Source organism: Cricetulus griseus (assembly GCF_003668045.3).
Source record: "Cricetulus griseus strain 17A/GY chromosome 1 unlocalized genomic scaffold, alternate assembly CriGri-PICRH-1.0 chr1_1, whole genome shotgun sequence".
NCBI lineage: Eukaryota > Metazoa > Chordata > Mammalia > Rodentia > Cricetidae > Cricetulus > Cricetulus griseus.
This window is the reverse complement of record NW_023276807.1, coordinates 249,757,900-249,775,972: the sequence shown is the minus strand read 5'-3', so window position 1 is coordinate 249,775,972 and position 18,073 is coordinate 249,757,900. Positions and strand designations below refer to the sequence as shown.

Sequence of the window (18,073 nt, the reverse complement as noted above, 5' to 3'; positions counted from 1 at the left end):
CTTAAATTTTCATTTGTTATTGTGGTGAATTTTATAAAGATGGAACATTGCAAAAGATTGTGTTTTATTGATTGGTGGAGTAGATGTAGGACTATAAAGCAGTGTGTCAAAGTATTAAATAATCTTCCTTTCTGTTCTACCTCAGGCCAAGTTTAGAGGTTAAAAGTCATCAAACAAATGAAATTATAAATCCAGTTTACATAGTTTCCCCAAAGACATTGAACTACTTCTTTCCTATTATGTCTAAATAAAAGTCATTATCTATTTTGTTTCAGTAATAATTACAAGGTTCTCTCCTAAGCTATTCTTTACTGTCTCCATTATTCTCCATCCTATAGAATACTCTGGAAAGACACACATATAAGTATGATAAAAGAATTAAGCTTTTGAAATAAATTAATTTATCATACAACAATGTATTCAAATCTTACTTGCTCAATAGATTTTGCTTTAAAGAAATTCTTTAAAGGATAATACATCACCTTCTAAGGACTGAAATTATACATTAAATGAAATGACTGAATATGTTGTGTCTCATTTTACAGAAAGTTTCAATTGAATAATTAAGCTTTTAAATCATAGAATTTGCATGAAGTATTTTCTTTAAATAAAAGTATTATGTATTGTCATAGTATTCTATGTCCTTAAATCTAAAAATACAGTAAAATCAAATAAGCAAAACCAATTAAATACTTCAAATTTTACAATTCCCCTAGTTTTAAAATATACTGTAAAATGTATTTTATGTTGAGGCTTTAATCAATTTTTACTTAGTTTTTTATGTCATTTTAGGGTATGTTGAATGGATAAAGGAATAAGTAAATGATTCATGAGTTAAAGAAATCAGCATAGGAGATTGTGACACACATATTGAATAATAAGACATTTTTGTACTCATGTGAAAAATGTAGAAAGAAACAAAGAATGCTTTATATTGGCATAGCCACTGCTATTTCAATTTATAAATAAATACTTAGGTTTAGAGAATTAAATATCTATGTGGAAACATATTCCCATACTTTCCATTAGTACTTGCTATGAAATTTGTTATGGCATGAAAGTCAGATTTGCAAATGATCTTACAGGAATTGATTTATTTTTAGATTGCACTTTAACTCTGTTCTGAAGTAAGCTCACTAAGTCCATTTTTACAGATCATACTAAAAATGTACTGAAAATGCTGATAGCATGTTTGCAGAAGATATACTGGTTCATTTAGTAAATTATATTTTAATAAAATTCAAATATCTTTTCAAGTACATATTATATATTTCTATATAATGTATTATATTTAAAACATAGCCAAACTGGGAGACCCAATCTGTGTAAATAGGAGCTGTTCTTATTGGCAGTCATGGCTGCAGGAATAGACAGTCAGTTTTCTTCAGAGGTATTGTTTCTGTGAGCCTCTTCATTTTCTAACAAGTGTTCCTATACCCAGTCAGAAATAGGTAGAGCTATGTGAACTCAGTAGTTTTAAAGATACAAACATACAAAGTTGGGAAGAAAAACTGCTGGAGGAACAGGAAAAAAAATGGGGTGGAGCAGAAAGAGATCTTATCAAAAGACATGCTTGGGATTATAAACAATATTTTTTAATTTTAATAAAGAAAAATTTACAAACAAGAAATTGATATCAAGTTGTATAACTTGAAAGCTTGGTCTGATTATGGATGCAACTGAACTATACTAAATTTAATATATAAATATATCTGTATATTTTTAGAAATTCTACTGTAAATTTTCAAACTCTTGTTCTATAGTAAATATGCAAATACTGAAAAAGCATCATAAAATATAACCATCAAATACTATACTAATTTAAAGCAATTTACAGCTGCCAAAATTTGATTTGAACCTTTCATCATTGTAATTACATCATTTCTTCTGTTCTTTACCTTCCTCAAAGCCTAACATGTACCACTCTTTGCTGTCTATCCAATTCATCATCTTTTAAAATTGATTGTTGTTGCATGCATGTAAGTATACACAATTGTATTTCTAAATATAACCTACACAGTCTGTTTTTGTTTGATTTTCTCTGTTGTTTGTTTTTCGTTTGGAGACAGGGTTTCTCTATGTATATGTAGCCTTGGCCATTCTGGAAGTCACTTTGTAGAGCAGGGTGGAATCAAACTCACAGAGATTAGCCTGCTTCTGCCTCCTGAGTGTCTGGATTAAAGGCATGTGTTACCACTGTCTGGCTAACCTGCCTAGAATGAATATTCTTGTCTTTTCAGTGCTAGCTATTTGGTTTTGGAAAAACAAATTGATAAGCTGTTCTCAGGGGTAGACTAGTTCTCCCACTTAAGATTTTTAGTTACCTGTAGCTCTGAGTGTAATGTTGAGGTCTTGTGGGCTTTCCCACTACTCCTTTGGCATTTCTATTGTCATTGTTTAGCAAATGCTTAGACAGTTATGTTGATGAGATTTGATAGGCTTAGCTTCTGACATTGCTAGGAGACAGAATCTAACAGTAAATTCCCTGATGCTCTGGCTCTCACACTCTTTCCACCCCTCTTCCACAGTGCTCTCTGAGTGTTAAGAAAAAAAAAAAAAAAAAAAGAAAGAATGAAAAAAACATAATTTACATAAGCCTTTGTATAAATGTATATATACAATATATATACATATATACACACACATATATATGTATATGTGAAATTCTTCCATTTGTGAAGACAATATTCCCTCTAAGGGACAAAGAAAGATTACCTATTAAAAACTAACAACAGGCATAAATAACCCCATATTTTGAGTTGTGGATCAGGGTTGTTCAAGAGACTACCAAATGTAAAGGCTACCACTATTGCCCTTTGTTGCCCCCCAGAGGTGGTTTGAGAGATGGCTCAGTGGATAAGAGCACTAGCTAGCTGCTTTCCCAGAGGTTCTGAGTTCAATTCCCAGCAACCACATGGCTGGCAAGCATCTCTGATGGGTTCTGATGCCCTCTCTGGAATAAAGGCATGCATGCAAGATTGAGCACTCATATACACAAAATACAGAAATAAATCCTTAAAAAAATCTTATTGCTTAAAACATCATGCACTTCAGAGGCCCTTGAGCTGGAGCTGACCTGAATGTAGCCTCACTTATTAATAGTGTTCATGCTACCAGAAGGTGCGATGCAAGCTTCCAAAGGAGGGAAGAACCCAATAATTCTCCCCAGCTATGGTACCTATGAATTTTGTCATATGCTGTGTGTGTGTGTGTGTGTGTGTGTGTGTGTGTGTGTGTGTGTGTGCATTTATCTTACCATATTCCCATTGTTTTCTTCAGTTTGAAGTTAAGTTGGAACATAAGTGTCCTATATTAAAGTAAATATCACCTAGTTTTTCTATTAGCAGAAATTAGAACACTCAATTTTTAGCATTGTATCAACTATGATGAAGGATAATACTATGGTATGCCCTTAACAGATTTTATTGTCCTTTCCAAAAAAAAAAAATCCCATGTAGACCTACTAAAAGCTCATAAGGTTCAGCTAATCATTATTACATCAATTCCATAGCATTGTACCTAGACTAGAATAGGGATGGTGGTTTTCTTTTTGTTGTTGCTATTTTTAATCTTTGCTACACTGACCAGGTATGTTCTTTGTCAGACAATTTCTCTTTGGATTGCATCATGCTCTTTAGGACACACATTGGGAATTGATTTATGATATGTGTCTTTTAAATAAAAAAGCTTTGAAAGTTTGGCACTTGCTTTTATTTTATTTGTAATATTCTGAAAATTGAATTCTCAGTGTATGTATTGAAGATTTTCATTGGCAATGCAGATCATTGAAAAAGAGAGATGTGCAGCATAAGAGTTACTTGATTTGCCTTGCTACGCAATATATATCACTGGATCTCCCCTCATAAGTAGGTAATATTTGCCTTTGGGTCACAAACACTAATAACCATAAATTTGTTGACTTAAATCACAAAAAAATCACTTCTCACTTTCTTGGCTTATAGAAGTTCAATAGCAAAGTGTTCAGGCAGTCGTGTTCCCCTGAGATTCCAGGTAGGATGCTGTCTGCATTTCCAGAGCTCTGTTAGTAGATGACAGTTCCTGGTGGTGTTTGGTTTGCTGATATGTGATTCCAGCCTTGCCTCCTTCTTCACAAAAAATGCCTATCCTTTATCTCCACAGCATCTTGTAAGGACACTAACCACCGATCAGCAGTGTATCAGTGTAGAATTACCTGCTTTTGATGAACTACTACTGCACAGACCATCTTTTTATATAACCTCATATTCTTAGGACTCAGGGTTCACCCTTCAACGTGTGTTTCTGTGGGTTTTGGACAGAGGTGTTTTATTTGTCAACCAGAATGCCTGGAAACAAATTTCAAGCAGAGGCATTTCTGAGATCTTTCATTGGTTTCTCACAAGCAGGCAGATTGTAGACATCTGGAGGCTGAAAGAGCTGTGGGGCCAGAGGTGTAAGCAGTGCTCTTTCCTACCTCAAGTGCACAGCATTGAGCCTCCTTCTGGTTCTCCAGATTAAATAAATCAGATTTTTAAAAAATATCATCTTCTTTTAGTTCAAATGTATTTCAGAACATTTTCCTCCTTAATCTATAGATTTCTACTCAAGTATTTGCATGCTTTAAGCAGTATTGTGCTTATTTATTTATTTATTTATTTATTTATTTATTTATTTATTTTGGTTTTCCGAGGCAGGGTTTCTCTGTGGCTTTGGAGGCTGACCTGAAACTAGCTCTTGTAGACCAGGCTGGTCTCAAACTCTCAGAGGTCCACCTGCCTCTGCCTCCCGAGTGCTGGGATTAAAGGCGTGTGCCACCAACGCCCGGCAAATGAGACAGACCAGTGGGGGCCCATGTATTGTGCTTTTTAAGTACACACACACACACACACACACACACACACACACACACACACACACACACACGAATGTATATTATTTTATGTGAATGCTTGTCTACAGGCAGGTGTGCAACCTATGTGGCTGGTACTGGCAAAGGCACTGGCAGATGTCTATGGCAATGATGGGAACCAAATCCAGGTCCTCTGTAAGAGCCACAAATTCCCTTAACCACAAAGCCCTCACTCTTTGGAATACCTTTTTTATGTGGACGTTTGTTTCTATAATCAAATGTATTTACTGATTATTGTAGAGTCAGTTCATCAGTGCCTACATCTGCTAATATTAGAGATGAAACTATTTTTTCTAAAAGTATAAAGTGTTAACTAGTGGTTGTTTTACTAATCTGTAATCTCATTTATATGAACTTATTATATGTATATAATGTATACTTTCACAAAACTCTAAGTAGAATGAATACAGAACTTATTCAGACTGGTGTGCATAACATTAAACAAATGCCTGTATAGAATTGAGAGAGAAGCATAATAGCAAGTTTTCCTGACACCCAAATGATATATATTTCATGAACAGGAATGGGACTATTTCATGAACAGGAATGACTACCTGGAGAAAGGGGCCTACATAGTAAGATTTACTTGATTCATAGAAAATAATTTCCACAATGAATTAATTGTGACCATCATGTTTCTTGAGTGGTGTCACCCTTAAAGTGCTGTTGACAATTCTCTGATAACATTTTGGTCAGTTTCATCCATAATGTGTGTGGTAAATGATGCCTAATGCCTGCTGAAGTAGAAAAACACAAGTAAAGATGCCTTCAAAATAACTACCCAGAATTCAGTCTTGCTTAATTCTACCAACTTTTTCTTGTCCTGGTGATCTTACTAGGATAATTTTAATTGTCTTCTATGGCCTAACATTTTCAACAATGAACAGATTACTTTTATTTGCCATGTCTGTATTGAGGTACAAAATCACAATTTCCTACATTGTCTTTTTAAGAGTGTATGATATTAAAACAAATGACAAGGAACTCAAGAATTTGATATTGTCAAGAGTTGAGATTTTTTTATGAAGATTAAATATGTCTTTTAGTAGAGTTAAATGCTGATGAAACTCTGTGGGGTTTTGGAGGCAGTCCTCTTCATAATTCTAATTGCCTTAGGGGAAAAACAATATTTATAACAAGACACAGTATATTGACTTTTTTTTCTTATTTCTTTCCTTGTAATGCAGGAGCGTGTTCCCGACAGCCCCTCACCTGCCCCCTCTCTTGAGGAGGGCCGAAGGCCTGGCAGCCACCCATCATCGCACCGCAGCAGCAGTGTGTCCAGCTCCCCTGCACGGACCGAGAGTTCTTCCGACAGAATCCGTAGGTCTCATGCTTATACTTGTCACCATCTTAAACTTTAATAGGTGCAGCTGGGCTTTCTAATCAAAATGCCCTCATTCCAAATAGAGCTCAAATGTATCATGTTCCGAAGCTCCCTAGCAATAGCCGTTCCTCAAAATTATGTGTCCCAGTTTGGAATGCCATGAAGGATGAAACAGCATTAACAGGTTCTGCTATAACTTCCTGCCTTTGATACTACACATAAAGATTTGAGCTATGAAACAGAAAAAGTAAGTAATCTTCCAGATGAGTTTCTGAAGTACACAGCCAATTCCCAACTATCTAACATCCAAGTACATCACTTATGCTTTATTAAACTGCATTTCTTCAATGAAAACCTCTACCACTTCTGAAATTCATTAGGCTTCAACATTAATCAGTACTGAATAAAGATGTTTACCTATACAAACAACAGAAACGAAATTAAGCACAGTAAATTTGGAAAGTCCATTTCCTCTTCATTTTAGATGATCACTGGATTAAAGAACTTTAATTTTAGGATTTCTGTTTGGCATAATTATTAGTATATATTCTACTGTTATTATTAAAATTTTGATGTATGTCTTCAATTTATTTCATATAAAATAATTATTATAATTTATAATTTATAAGTATTAATTTGGATATGAAAAATGACTCAGCCCCTGAGAGTACTTGATGCTCTTTCAGAGGATCAGAGTTTGTTTTCTTGTAACCATTTCAGGTAGTTCACAACCACCTGTAATTCCATCTCAAAAAGAAACCTAGTTTTAATTTCTACATAAAAGATATTTCTTCTATAAAATCACAGAAAAAATTATCACAATCAAGATATTAGCATTATTATAGCGTTAATGTACAAACTATAGATATTTTCATATTTAATGAGCTTTCCAACTAATTAGTTGAGAAGCAAGATGATTTTCTTTCCTAGTGCAAGAATCAACTAAAGATAACAGATCACAGTGTTTTTATCTCTGCCTAAATTGATAAATTTCTTCCAAGATCTCCCGCACCACCATCATTGCATCAACATTGGTATAAACACAAGGCATTTGCTTTGTAGAATGCTCTTCTACTTAAATCATTGTTATGCTCCTATTCATTAAATTTAGCTTTTGAATTTGTGCTCACAACCACAACTGTGATGGAAGAGTTTTGGAGAACCATGCAATGTGATAGAGAATATATACTGACAGATGTATCATTTGTTAATGTAAGGCTATAAATGTTACCATTTTCAGATATTACCATTTTGCAAAAAGTATACTAGGATGAAGTACTCTGTTATCTAGAAAAGTTCCATGCCTAGTTTATGAGTCTCCATTGAAACATGAAATAATTAAAGGTTGGCTGTCAGGGGTAACTCTTAATACAATCCAATGAGTATACTAAGACTGTGTGTTCTTCCAGGAAAGTGATGTTTTATGTTCTTATACTATTCAAATTTTCAAAATAAAGAAGATTTATTTTGTTTGGCCAGTTCATTAAGTGAATTCATTGCCTTAGTTCTGTGAATCGAGTGTTTGGTCATCTGAATAATAATAGCATTTTATCATTTCAGCTGTGGCACACCACCACTAGCAGTGAGAGAATGCAATTATTTTCCAACTATTTAGTATATTTAATTGAATTTCAGTTGTTGAAAACAATTTTTCAGAAAAGTTTTGTGATTCATATGACACCACACATTCTGTGGTGTAGAATACAATAAGGATACCCAAACCATGATTTCAATTCTTTAATTGCCAAAAACTATAGTGGCTTTGGCAGGTCACTAGACATCACTCATTTTTACCTGACAGTGTTAAAGGGAACTGAATTGTTGAGATCATAGTTTGTTTTTTTTTTTTTTGTTGTTGTTGTTGTTTTAAATGGGGCAAATTATTTACTGTGGAGAGGACTTGATGCACAAGAATGTAATATTGACTACCTCAATGGTAGTGGTTGCTTTAAAATCGGCATTACACAATATTCTCACCATGGAAAATGATTTGTTTTCAATGACAACAGATATACTAAAGTGGTGCTATTTCCCGTGCTTTCTGCTTATCATATAGGATAAGGATTTGTTATCAAGCTCCCAGTAAATTCACTCAGGGATTATAATTTCAAAGTTGGGTATCCTATGTTTATGTTATTATTTTTACCACAACATGATGATGCTGTTGTATCTCTTCCTTTTTTTTTTTGGTTTAACAGCTGTCCATCAGAATGGATTGTCCATGAACCAGATGCTGATGGGTTTATCACCAAATGTGCTTCCTGGGCCAAAGGAGGGAGATTTGGCTGGTCATGACATAGGACATGAGTCCAAAAGAATTCACATTGATAAAGGTAATTTACAATTCTGGGTCCTTTCTTTTGTTCTGGAAATGAAATATGCTATCTGCTTCTACATTAGCAAAATATCATATATGTCTTAAATGTATAATGTTAATAATCTATTTTGAATAAATGATGTCTGAATAGAGACCTGCTACTTTCCTGCTAAAAAATGGTAGGTGACAATTTAATTTTCACAACATATTTAAAAGAGAATTATATGTACCAGATGTTAATTTTGAAAAATTTAAAGGTTGTCTTAATGTTTCCAAGGCCATTTTATTTTACTCAGCATGAAAGAACAAGAAAACATCAAAAAGATTATTGCAATTATTTTCTGATTTAAAGATACATGATCATTAAGTCTCTTAGGATTCTCAGATGAATCTTTGACATCATTTCAAAAGGTGTCAGAAGTGGGGAAAAAGCTGAATCCTTGAAAGGCTTGTCTGGGGGGCAGGGGGATCTCAGTTCCATCTGTAGGACCTATTCAAACATTGCCAAGAAAGTGATGTTCTTGGTATCTTAAAGCTGGGGAAGTGGAGACAAAAGGACTACAGGGCAGCCTGCTTTACTTATTGAGAGGTCGAGTTCCGAGTAATAAATCCTGTCTCAAAATGAAGATAGACAGTTCCTGAGGAAGGGAAAAAACCTGAGTTCAACTTCTGGACTCAATACATATTTGCCTTGTGCTACACACACACACACACACACACACACACACACACACACACACACACACACACACTCCCCATCAGTAACAAAGTCTCCAGTATACAAAGGTTCAGGTTTCTTACTGGAAGATTTTTATATTTATCTAAGCTATTTCTGCAATCAAAGTACTAGGAAGGTACATTTACATTTTCTACTGCATGAAGAGATTTCATTAGGAAACTGAATTGTTATTTTGTTATGCATATTAAGTATTTATGCTAAAAGTATAAATACATGTTTTCTTTTTTAAATTTTTATTTGAATTAGAAACAAGACTGTTTTACATGTCAATCCCAGTTCCCTCTTCCTGCCTCCTCCCCTGCCACCCCAACTAACACCTTACCTATCCCATACCCTTTCTGCTCCCCAGGGAGGATGAGGCCTTCTGTAGGGGGTCTTCTGAGTCTGTCAGGGTTGGGTTGTGAGTACAGAGGCCTAGTTACTTTTATTTCAACTTTCATTTCCTTTTAAATTTTTTCTTTGATTTTTTGAGATTATGATATTATTATATAATTTTTCCATTAGCTTTCCTCACTTTGCACTCTCTCAGGTCTCCTTGTTCTCTTTCAAATTCATGCTGGCCAGATTTTTAATATTAAATAGTTATTTCAAGTTTTATACATATAGATTATCAGATTGCCCATTTTGACATAAATATCAAATAACATTTTTATGAGTAAGAATAGGTACTTTGAAGTTGGGAGTACAGATTACTTAGCCAGCATACACAAGATACTGGGCTCAAACTTCTCTGAAAAAAAAAAGGAAATAATTTATTTGATAAGTTTATAAAGGATGTCACAACTTGGTAGTTAACTATTTAAACTAATAAAAAGTGCTTTTTTGAAGAGAAATTAAGGAAGCCTATGTAAACATTAACAATGCTTATGAAATATTTTCCTAAAATGGATTTCTAAGTTCCTTGGAGAGAAAAACATGTAAATATTTACAAATAGCATTTTCAGTTCTTTGGAACATCCATGGGAACATAATAATCTTCCCTGTGTTTGAATTTACCATGTTGAAGTGAAGACACTTTGACAAATAGCAACATTAAGGCATTTCGTTATTTATTGTATATTATTATATATTTATATAAGTTGATTATATTCTGTTATAACTTTAGTGGTCTATATAGTCCCATAGCCGCTACATTTCTAACTCTTACATTTCCATGTGTTCTTCTTCAATAATGAAGAAAACCTGTGTTCTATGTTGTTTCATTCATGTTTAACATAAGACCAGTAGACCACAGGATTATAGAAATTGGCATAGGACATACTTTTACAAATTTAGTTTTCCAGTGATCTTTTAATATAGAAATTAATTAGATGGGCAAATGAACCATTTCCTCCAAAAGTTCAGCAAAAGATAAAATCTCTGCAGAAAATGAGTAGTTATTTTATCAGTTTTCCATGAATGCTGTCTTTCTGGTTCAATATAAAAAGCTATGAGGGGACGGTAGATATGACTCTGCCAGGGAGAACACTACTCCAAAGCCTGAGGATCTGGTTTGTTCCTGGAAACCATTTATTAGAAGAAGACTTTGTCTAGAAGTTTTTCCTCTGATCTACAAACACCTTCTTACACATGCACATACACAATAAATAATGTGTTTAAAAAGAAGCAGATATCCAAAGTTGACTGATAATATACAATGGGTATCAACATATTAGGGCATAGATGTTTTCAAGGACATTTGTATCAAAGGCTGGGGAATGAAACATAAAATCTAGAGATGACAATGAAGTGACAGTAAAAACACAACCTATCTGACAGCCACAGCATTAAATCCCATTCGAAGATTTGATGGAGAACCCTATAACCTTATGCTTCAGGTGTACAGATATGTACTATCTGTGAGCTAAGAGTTTAACTTAACTACTTTTTTGTTATAATTAACATATATTTTCAGATTGGAACTTTTTTTTAGAATAGTATGTATTGAGAATGTGGTCTCCTACTTTTCTTGTACATCCCTGACTCCACAAATTTACTGTGTTTGCCTTTTCCTGTGGAAATTCTTTATACACGAATACTTTCTCTTTTAGTGTATAAACTCTGAGTCACCTATACATTTACATTGATTATAAATAAACTACATTGTCTAAGCACTTTTACTAATTGAGATTGAATTATCAGAAAATACTAAGAAATAGAAAAAGTGAAACCAAAGGGGATGATTACATTCTTTCAAATTAATAGTAAGGTGAAAGTCAGGAGTATGTTTCCTTTGGTGATAAGTTTATATAGAGAGCATTATGACTATATATATATATATATATATATATATATATATATATATATATATCACCTTAGTATTTTACCATGGTTATTTATCACAGTTGGAGTTTCTAAAATGTTTCTCCCTCAGAAGAAAGACCCTAACTAAATTTCAAGTGTATCACAACATTTCATACACAAAATTAGATGTTTACCATTCTGACTGCAATATGAAACTACCATTGATTTCAAATATGAAAATTTTAATAGATGTTGATATAATTACAGTGCCTTGTTTTATGTTGCTCTTTCTCTTGGAAGAACCCTTTATCTCTTCCATCTACTTCTAGCATACTGAATTAATAGGAAATAATCATGGGCTCTCTAGACAGATAGAGTCCCCTAAATTAAAAATTGTTTATTTCATGACTCCATTTATCATGTCCCTCACAATAGCCCTGTGAAACTTCCTTACTTCTCATATCTGTACTGAAGAAGTAACTTTATTTAAAGAAATATGTGGGAAAATTAATTATATATTCATGTCAATTTTGGCTTCAATTTTTTATGTGTGATTAGCTTCCTAACAACTAAATCATTCAAAAGGCAATAATTCTTAAGAAAATATTGATATTTTGCATAGATAGTAAAATTCATTTTCATGCCTGAAATGATTATGGTGTGAAGTCTTAATCATCAATAAGTTTTAAATATGTAAAGTTTTCCTTAATATTAAAAACCTATCAACTATATTAGATGAGACAAAAAAATGAGTTACTATTACTTCACTTTCCTGAAGCTCTATAAACAATAGGATTCAGAAAACAAATAGCTAAGTAGATGCTTTCATCCTTTTTTTTTTTTTTTTGTAAATAAGGAACACTCAAATGGAGTTTTGAGTTTTGGAAAGGTTTACATAACGCAAATTTAAAATAAAAAGAAAAATATTTTGTATCAGGAAGTATAGACATTTAAAACCTGTGTGGAAATCCCAGGTATAAAGAGAAAAGTTTATTAAGATTTTAATCTTTCATTAAAGTCAAGAGGTTTTAAAAAATAAATGTGCTGATTGGAAGTCTGATGCTGCAAACAACAGTTAAAACCTTGTTGCAGTGTCTTTTCACAAAATCATTTCGTTTATTTTTGAGATTATAATATAATTATATTACTCTCCCATCCCTCTTCTCCCTCCGTATGCCTCTCCTTTACCTCTTTAAAATTCATGGCCTTTTTCAATATTAACTGTTGTTATAATTATATATATTTTTATCCTAATTATATAGGGAAACTCTATCACAAATTCCCTGGAACTCTCTGTGTTTAGAAACACCAAGGATCTTTTCTCTGTGTGTATAGATCAATCAACAGACAGTGCTGCAGAGGTACATGGGATGCCACTGTTTGCATAACTTGTTTTTAGGCTCTTGACTAGAGGTGACATGGGAATGAAGACATGATAGAAACACAGACACAAAGAAACAGCAAACCTGAGATAGGCTGGGTGGGGCTCTCAGATGGAGAAGCCACAGCAAGCCAGAAGCTCAGTATGTTTTCAATATACAGATGAATATACAGGCAACATTGTTGTACAAACTGAACAAGGAGGTAGGGCCATTTCAGATATATATATATATATATATATATATATATATATATATATATATATATCTGCACAAGGATGTAGGTTTAGATCAGATAGTGCTACAGACACTATCTGAGCACACTACTGACACACAATTACCTATAGAATAATTTTGCCATCCCTCAGAGGATCACTAAGGGATGACTTTCAAAGCTGGCACCTTCTTTGGGCTGTCAACAAGCTCCTAAATAAAGACATGGAGACTTATTATTAATTATTAGCTTAGGTTTGTCCCACTAGTTCTTTTAACTTAATTTGACCTGTTTCTATTCATCTACATTTTGCCTTTGGGCCATTCACCTTTCTTTCATTCTATATGTCCAACTTTTCTGCTTCCTCCTTCTCTGGCTGTCTGATGCCTGGTTTCTCTTTTATTTACTTCCTGAGCCTCAATTCCTCCTCTTCCTTACTCTTCCTTCCTGAGAGTCCTGCCTATAACTCCTCCTTCACAATATACCATTCAGCTTTTTATTAGAACAATAAGTTGCCTTACACAGGCAAAGTAAAATAGCAGAAATCTTTACATAATTAAACAAATACAACACAGGTTTGAGAGGGGATGTTCAAGAAACTTCTGTCAGGCCATAGAATATTTCCTTTGAAGTAAACTTTTCATCCAACACTTTTCAAGATCCTCCTTGCATAAAAGTGTTTTGTTTGGCCCTGTGAAATAGATTACACTTTGTTAAATGCACCAGCATAGAACACAACAGAGTCATATTTAAATTCCTTTCTTTACTTCCCCATATACAACCTTCCTGCTACCTAGGGGAAAGAATAGAGGAGAACAAAATAAGAGATACCATAAGAGAGCTATTATAGGTTTAAAGAGAAATCAGGCACTAGGGAACTGTCCAGATATATATATTTATAAAAAAATGACACCAACTAACCATCTAAGCAAGCAACAGTGGAGAGGCTACCTTAAATGCCCTCCCCTGATAATGAGATTGATGACTAACTTATATGCCATCCTAGAGCCTTCACCCAGCAGCTGAAGGAAGTAGAAGCAGACACCCACAGCTAAACACTGAATTAAAATCCAGTTGCAAAGAAGGATGACTGATGAGCAAAGGGGTCAAGACCAGGCTGGTGAAACCCACAGAAACAGCTTACCTGAATAAGGGAGTGCTCTTGGTCCCCAGACTGATCACTGGGAAACCAGCTTGGAACTGATCCAGACTCCATGAATGTGGGTGTCAGTGAGGAGGCCTGGGAAATCTATGGGCCCTCTTGTAGTCGATCAGTACTTATCCATAGCATAGGAATGGACTTCAGGAACCCATTGCACATAGAGGAATACTCCCTGAGCTTAGACACCAGGGGGACGCCCTAGGCCCTCTTGCAAAGGATATGACAGATTCTTAAGACCCCCCATGGAAGGCCTCACCCTCTCTGGGGAGCAGAAATGTTATCGGATAGGTAGGATGTTACTGGGGGCAAGGGAGAAAAGGGAAAGGGAACTGAGATTGACATGTAAAACAATCATGATTTTTCTCAAGTTTCTCAAAATACAGAAAATACATTTTTAAAACAATTGGCATAGTTTCATTGTTTCAAATGATGGAATTTTAAAGATTCTAATATTACTTTACTAAAGATTTCTTTTTTTTTTTTTTTTTTGGTTTATCGAGACAGGGTTTCTCTATGCAGCTTTGGAACCTATCCTGGCACTTGCTCTGGAGACCAGGCTGGCCTCAAACTCATAGACTCCACCTGCCTCTGCCTCCCCGAGTGCTAGGATTCAAGGCGTGTGTCAGCAACGCCCGGCTTAAAGATTTCTTCTTAAAATTGGCTCTCTCTTTTAAAACGATAGACCAGTAAGACACTACTCAAAAGTAATATTGCAATCTAGCATATAAGAACTTTTATTGTCTTGTAACTATTATACGGATATGTATAGATCAAAAGCCCCTTTTCAGTAGATTTCCCAATGTTTTCAAAATGTTAACATGTATTACAGTTTGTATTATACATCCATGGTATGAGGTCCTGCATCAAATTCAAGTCATAAAACCTGGCTGCAACTGTCTTTACCCACTGAGCCATTCTAATGATACATTGTTTCTTATTTAACCCAAGGCACTCAGATAACTCTTGTCATACCTAACATTTAGTGCTGAAAATCTTCTGTCCATTTTAGGACATGGTCTACTTCATTTTTTTTTAATAGAATTCTTACTATCATAGAAGTATATGATTAAATCAACTAAAAATTGTATCATTCAAAAGAAGAGAACACAAAATCCAATCCAGGGATTTACAATCCAGTGAGTAGAGTGTCAAGTGACACTCTTACATTGAGCAATATTTCTGAGCTACCTGTTTTATAATTCTTTCAAAAATATGGCTGTGTTCTTTCTAGTTCTTTCTCTGTCTTTGTCTGCACCCCAGCTCAAAACACTAGCTGAGAAATTCCAATAGCCCTTTGGCACTGCCACTCCTTTCTGCTCCTGTTCTCTCCTATTAATTGTTATCAGAGCAAACAGCTGGCTTAAAGTGGTATTTGCATCTTTGATCTTGTCAAATTATCAATGGAAACTCTCTTGTAGGTTCCTATTTCTTTTCATAGAAATTCTTTTTCCCTTGACAATACTTACAACATGATCTTTAAACATACCCAGCACTTGTTTCTGGCCTCACAAACATTGCACTACTTTCCCACTAAATATATTTGTTTAATATTAACATTCTTTATATCAGCCACTTTTCTCTTTCCCAGCAACTTCTCCTGTGATATTTCTCTTCCCAGGATCACAGTCTTCTGATATTATATTTCCTCCTGTCTAATTCTTACTTCAGCATTCTATCTCAATTTAAAGAAGTGTCATTCCACAAAGGAGGATTTGAACATATTTTAGATGTCAGTGGGTTTGAAACAGGAATAATTAAACGCAAATATAAAGGTAGAAAGCAACAGATGGTTAAACACTCTCCAACATGTGTTAAGAACTGTCTACCCAGTGGTATCAACAATCCTGGAATTCAAAGCCTTGTTTATCTCTAATTTTCCCAAAGATTTTATTGTCATAAAATGAATTACTTTTTCTCAGACTATAATGTACTTTTGGAATGCCATTTAAATTTTCAATTACAAATTCAGTTCTGTAACTATTTGTTAATGCTGTTTTCCTCCACTAACATGTAATATCCACAAGAATAGGAGTTACCATTTTTAAAGAAAAAATTCTCTGTGAAGTCAAAGTTGCACAATATTTGGTATATAATAAGGCATCAATAACAATTGTTTAATGTATTATTTAAACTTTGTTATTAAAGAGTACATTAATTTACAAGCCACATAGGAGACATTACTTGACATATCAGTAATATCCACAGGGAGTGTGTCAGAAGACTAACATATAAATAACAAATTTTATGATGAAGCAGCTTAAAATAACATATAAACAGTGTTTAAAACAATATATTTGAAAATTTTAAAGGAAGAAAGTTCTAAATTAATAGATTAAAATAATATGGGTTATGGAAAGCAATCATCCACATTCTCACTATATTACTGTCATTTTTGAGAAGTGGCAAATTGACATACAAAACAAGGGTTCAGTACTCTGCATCTGTCAAATGGTAATTTCTTTCACACTCTGTATTTATTAGTTATCTAATAAATTAGTGGCAGACTAAGATTAAATGGCTCAGAGTAGAGAGTTTTGCTTTCTTCATTCTATCCTATAGTGATCAATCCCAAAATGTCTAATAAAGCTACTTATAATTAATGAAATCCAGAACTCTTTCCCTTGTTTGAGATACCAAGGTAAACTAGAATAGAATCACCATTCAGTCTTGTGAGGTGAGATGTCCAAATGGCCAGTCAGCATCATTACTCCAATTTAGGATAGATTATTTGGGTAGAAATTTATAAGTTTTACATTCTATATACATTTGTATATAAATAAACATATCCATGGGAAAAAATTCTGTGCTCTTACTTGTAATTAATTAGATCAAGGATCCTTCCATTAGAACCTATATCTTTTAATATTATTTTAAATATACTTATTTTTAATAATATATGCTTATAATGCATTTGGATAAAATCTTTCATACCCCACTCTTTCTCTTCCAAATTCATCTATTCTGTATTTATTTTAATACCCAAAGAGTCCATTCAGTGATGTCTGTAAATGAATTGGTATAGGACCACAAAATGGAGCATGGATAGTTTCTCAGGGCCAACAATCTGTTAGAAATTACTCCCTCACCCAGGATCCATCAGTGGTAAATAATTCCTCAATTAGAGAAGTCTCTCTTGAGTCATTTTACCATCCATTCTGGGATTTTGACTGGTTTGATCTTCTGCATGTCTTGTACATGCAGTCCAAGTCTCTGTAAGTCCTTTCTGTTTCTATATGGTCATGCTCAGAAAATGTTGTTTCTCTGCAAATGTCTACTACCTGGGGTTCTTACAAACTTTACACTCCCTCTTCCTTGATAGTGCTTAGTTCTTGGTAGAAAAAGTTTTGATACAAATGCCCCATTTAAAGTGGTGTGCTCTATAGCATTTTATTTCTTCTTGTTGATGGGTTGTGGGTCTCTGTATTAATCATCATATATTTAAAATAGTCTGTCTTTTGAAGGTGAAACACTAGTGAAACACTAATCAATGGGGATAATGATAAATATTTAGAAGCAATTTCATTGCTATGTCCCTTCTTGGTTTCTATATATTACATATGACCTAGCTAAATGATGATTTTGGAATGAGTTATTGGTATAAATCATGGGTTTAATTTTCTGCAACTTGCTTTATATCTAAGTGAAAAGAAATAAATGTGATTGGTTACCCAATAACATAAATGCCACTACTGCACAATGGGTGAATTTATTCACCATAGCTAGGAAATATAACTGGAAGTCTATCAATGAATGGACAATGAAGATACGGTTCACATACACAGTAGACTCTTACTCAGTTGTTATGAAATTCTCAGGTAAATAGG

At 33.9% G+C, this 18,073-nt stretch overlaps 1 protein-coding gene across 1 annotated transcript in view; it reads left to right on the top strand.

The window, feature by feature from the left end:
* Dach1 (dachshund family transcription factor 1) overlaps nt 1-18,073 on the top strand; it is a 344,402-nt gene that overhangs the window by 261,991 nt on the left and 64,338 nt on the right. Inside the window, 2 exon segments of the mRNA XM_035453117.1 lie at nt 6,076-6,211; nt 8,414-8,548. Of these exon segments, the coding sequence (XP_035309008.1) occupies nt 6,076-6,211; nt 8,414-8,548 (271 nt within the window).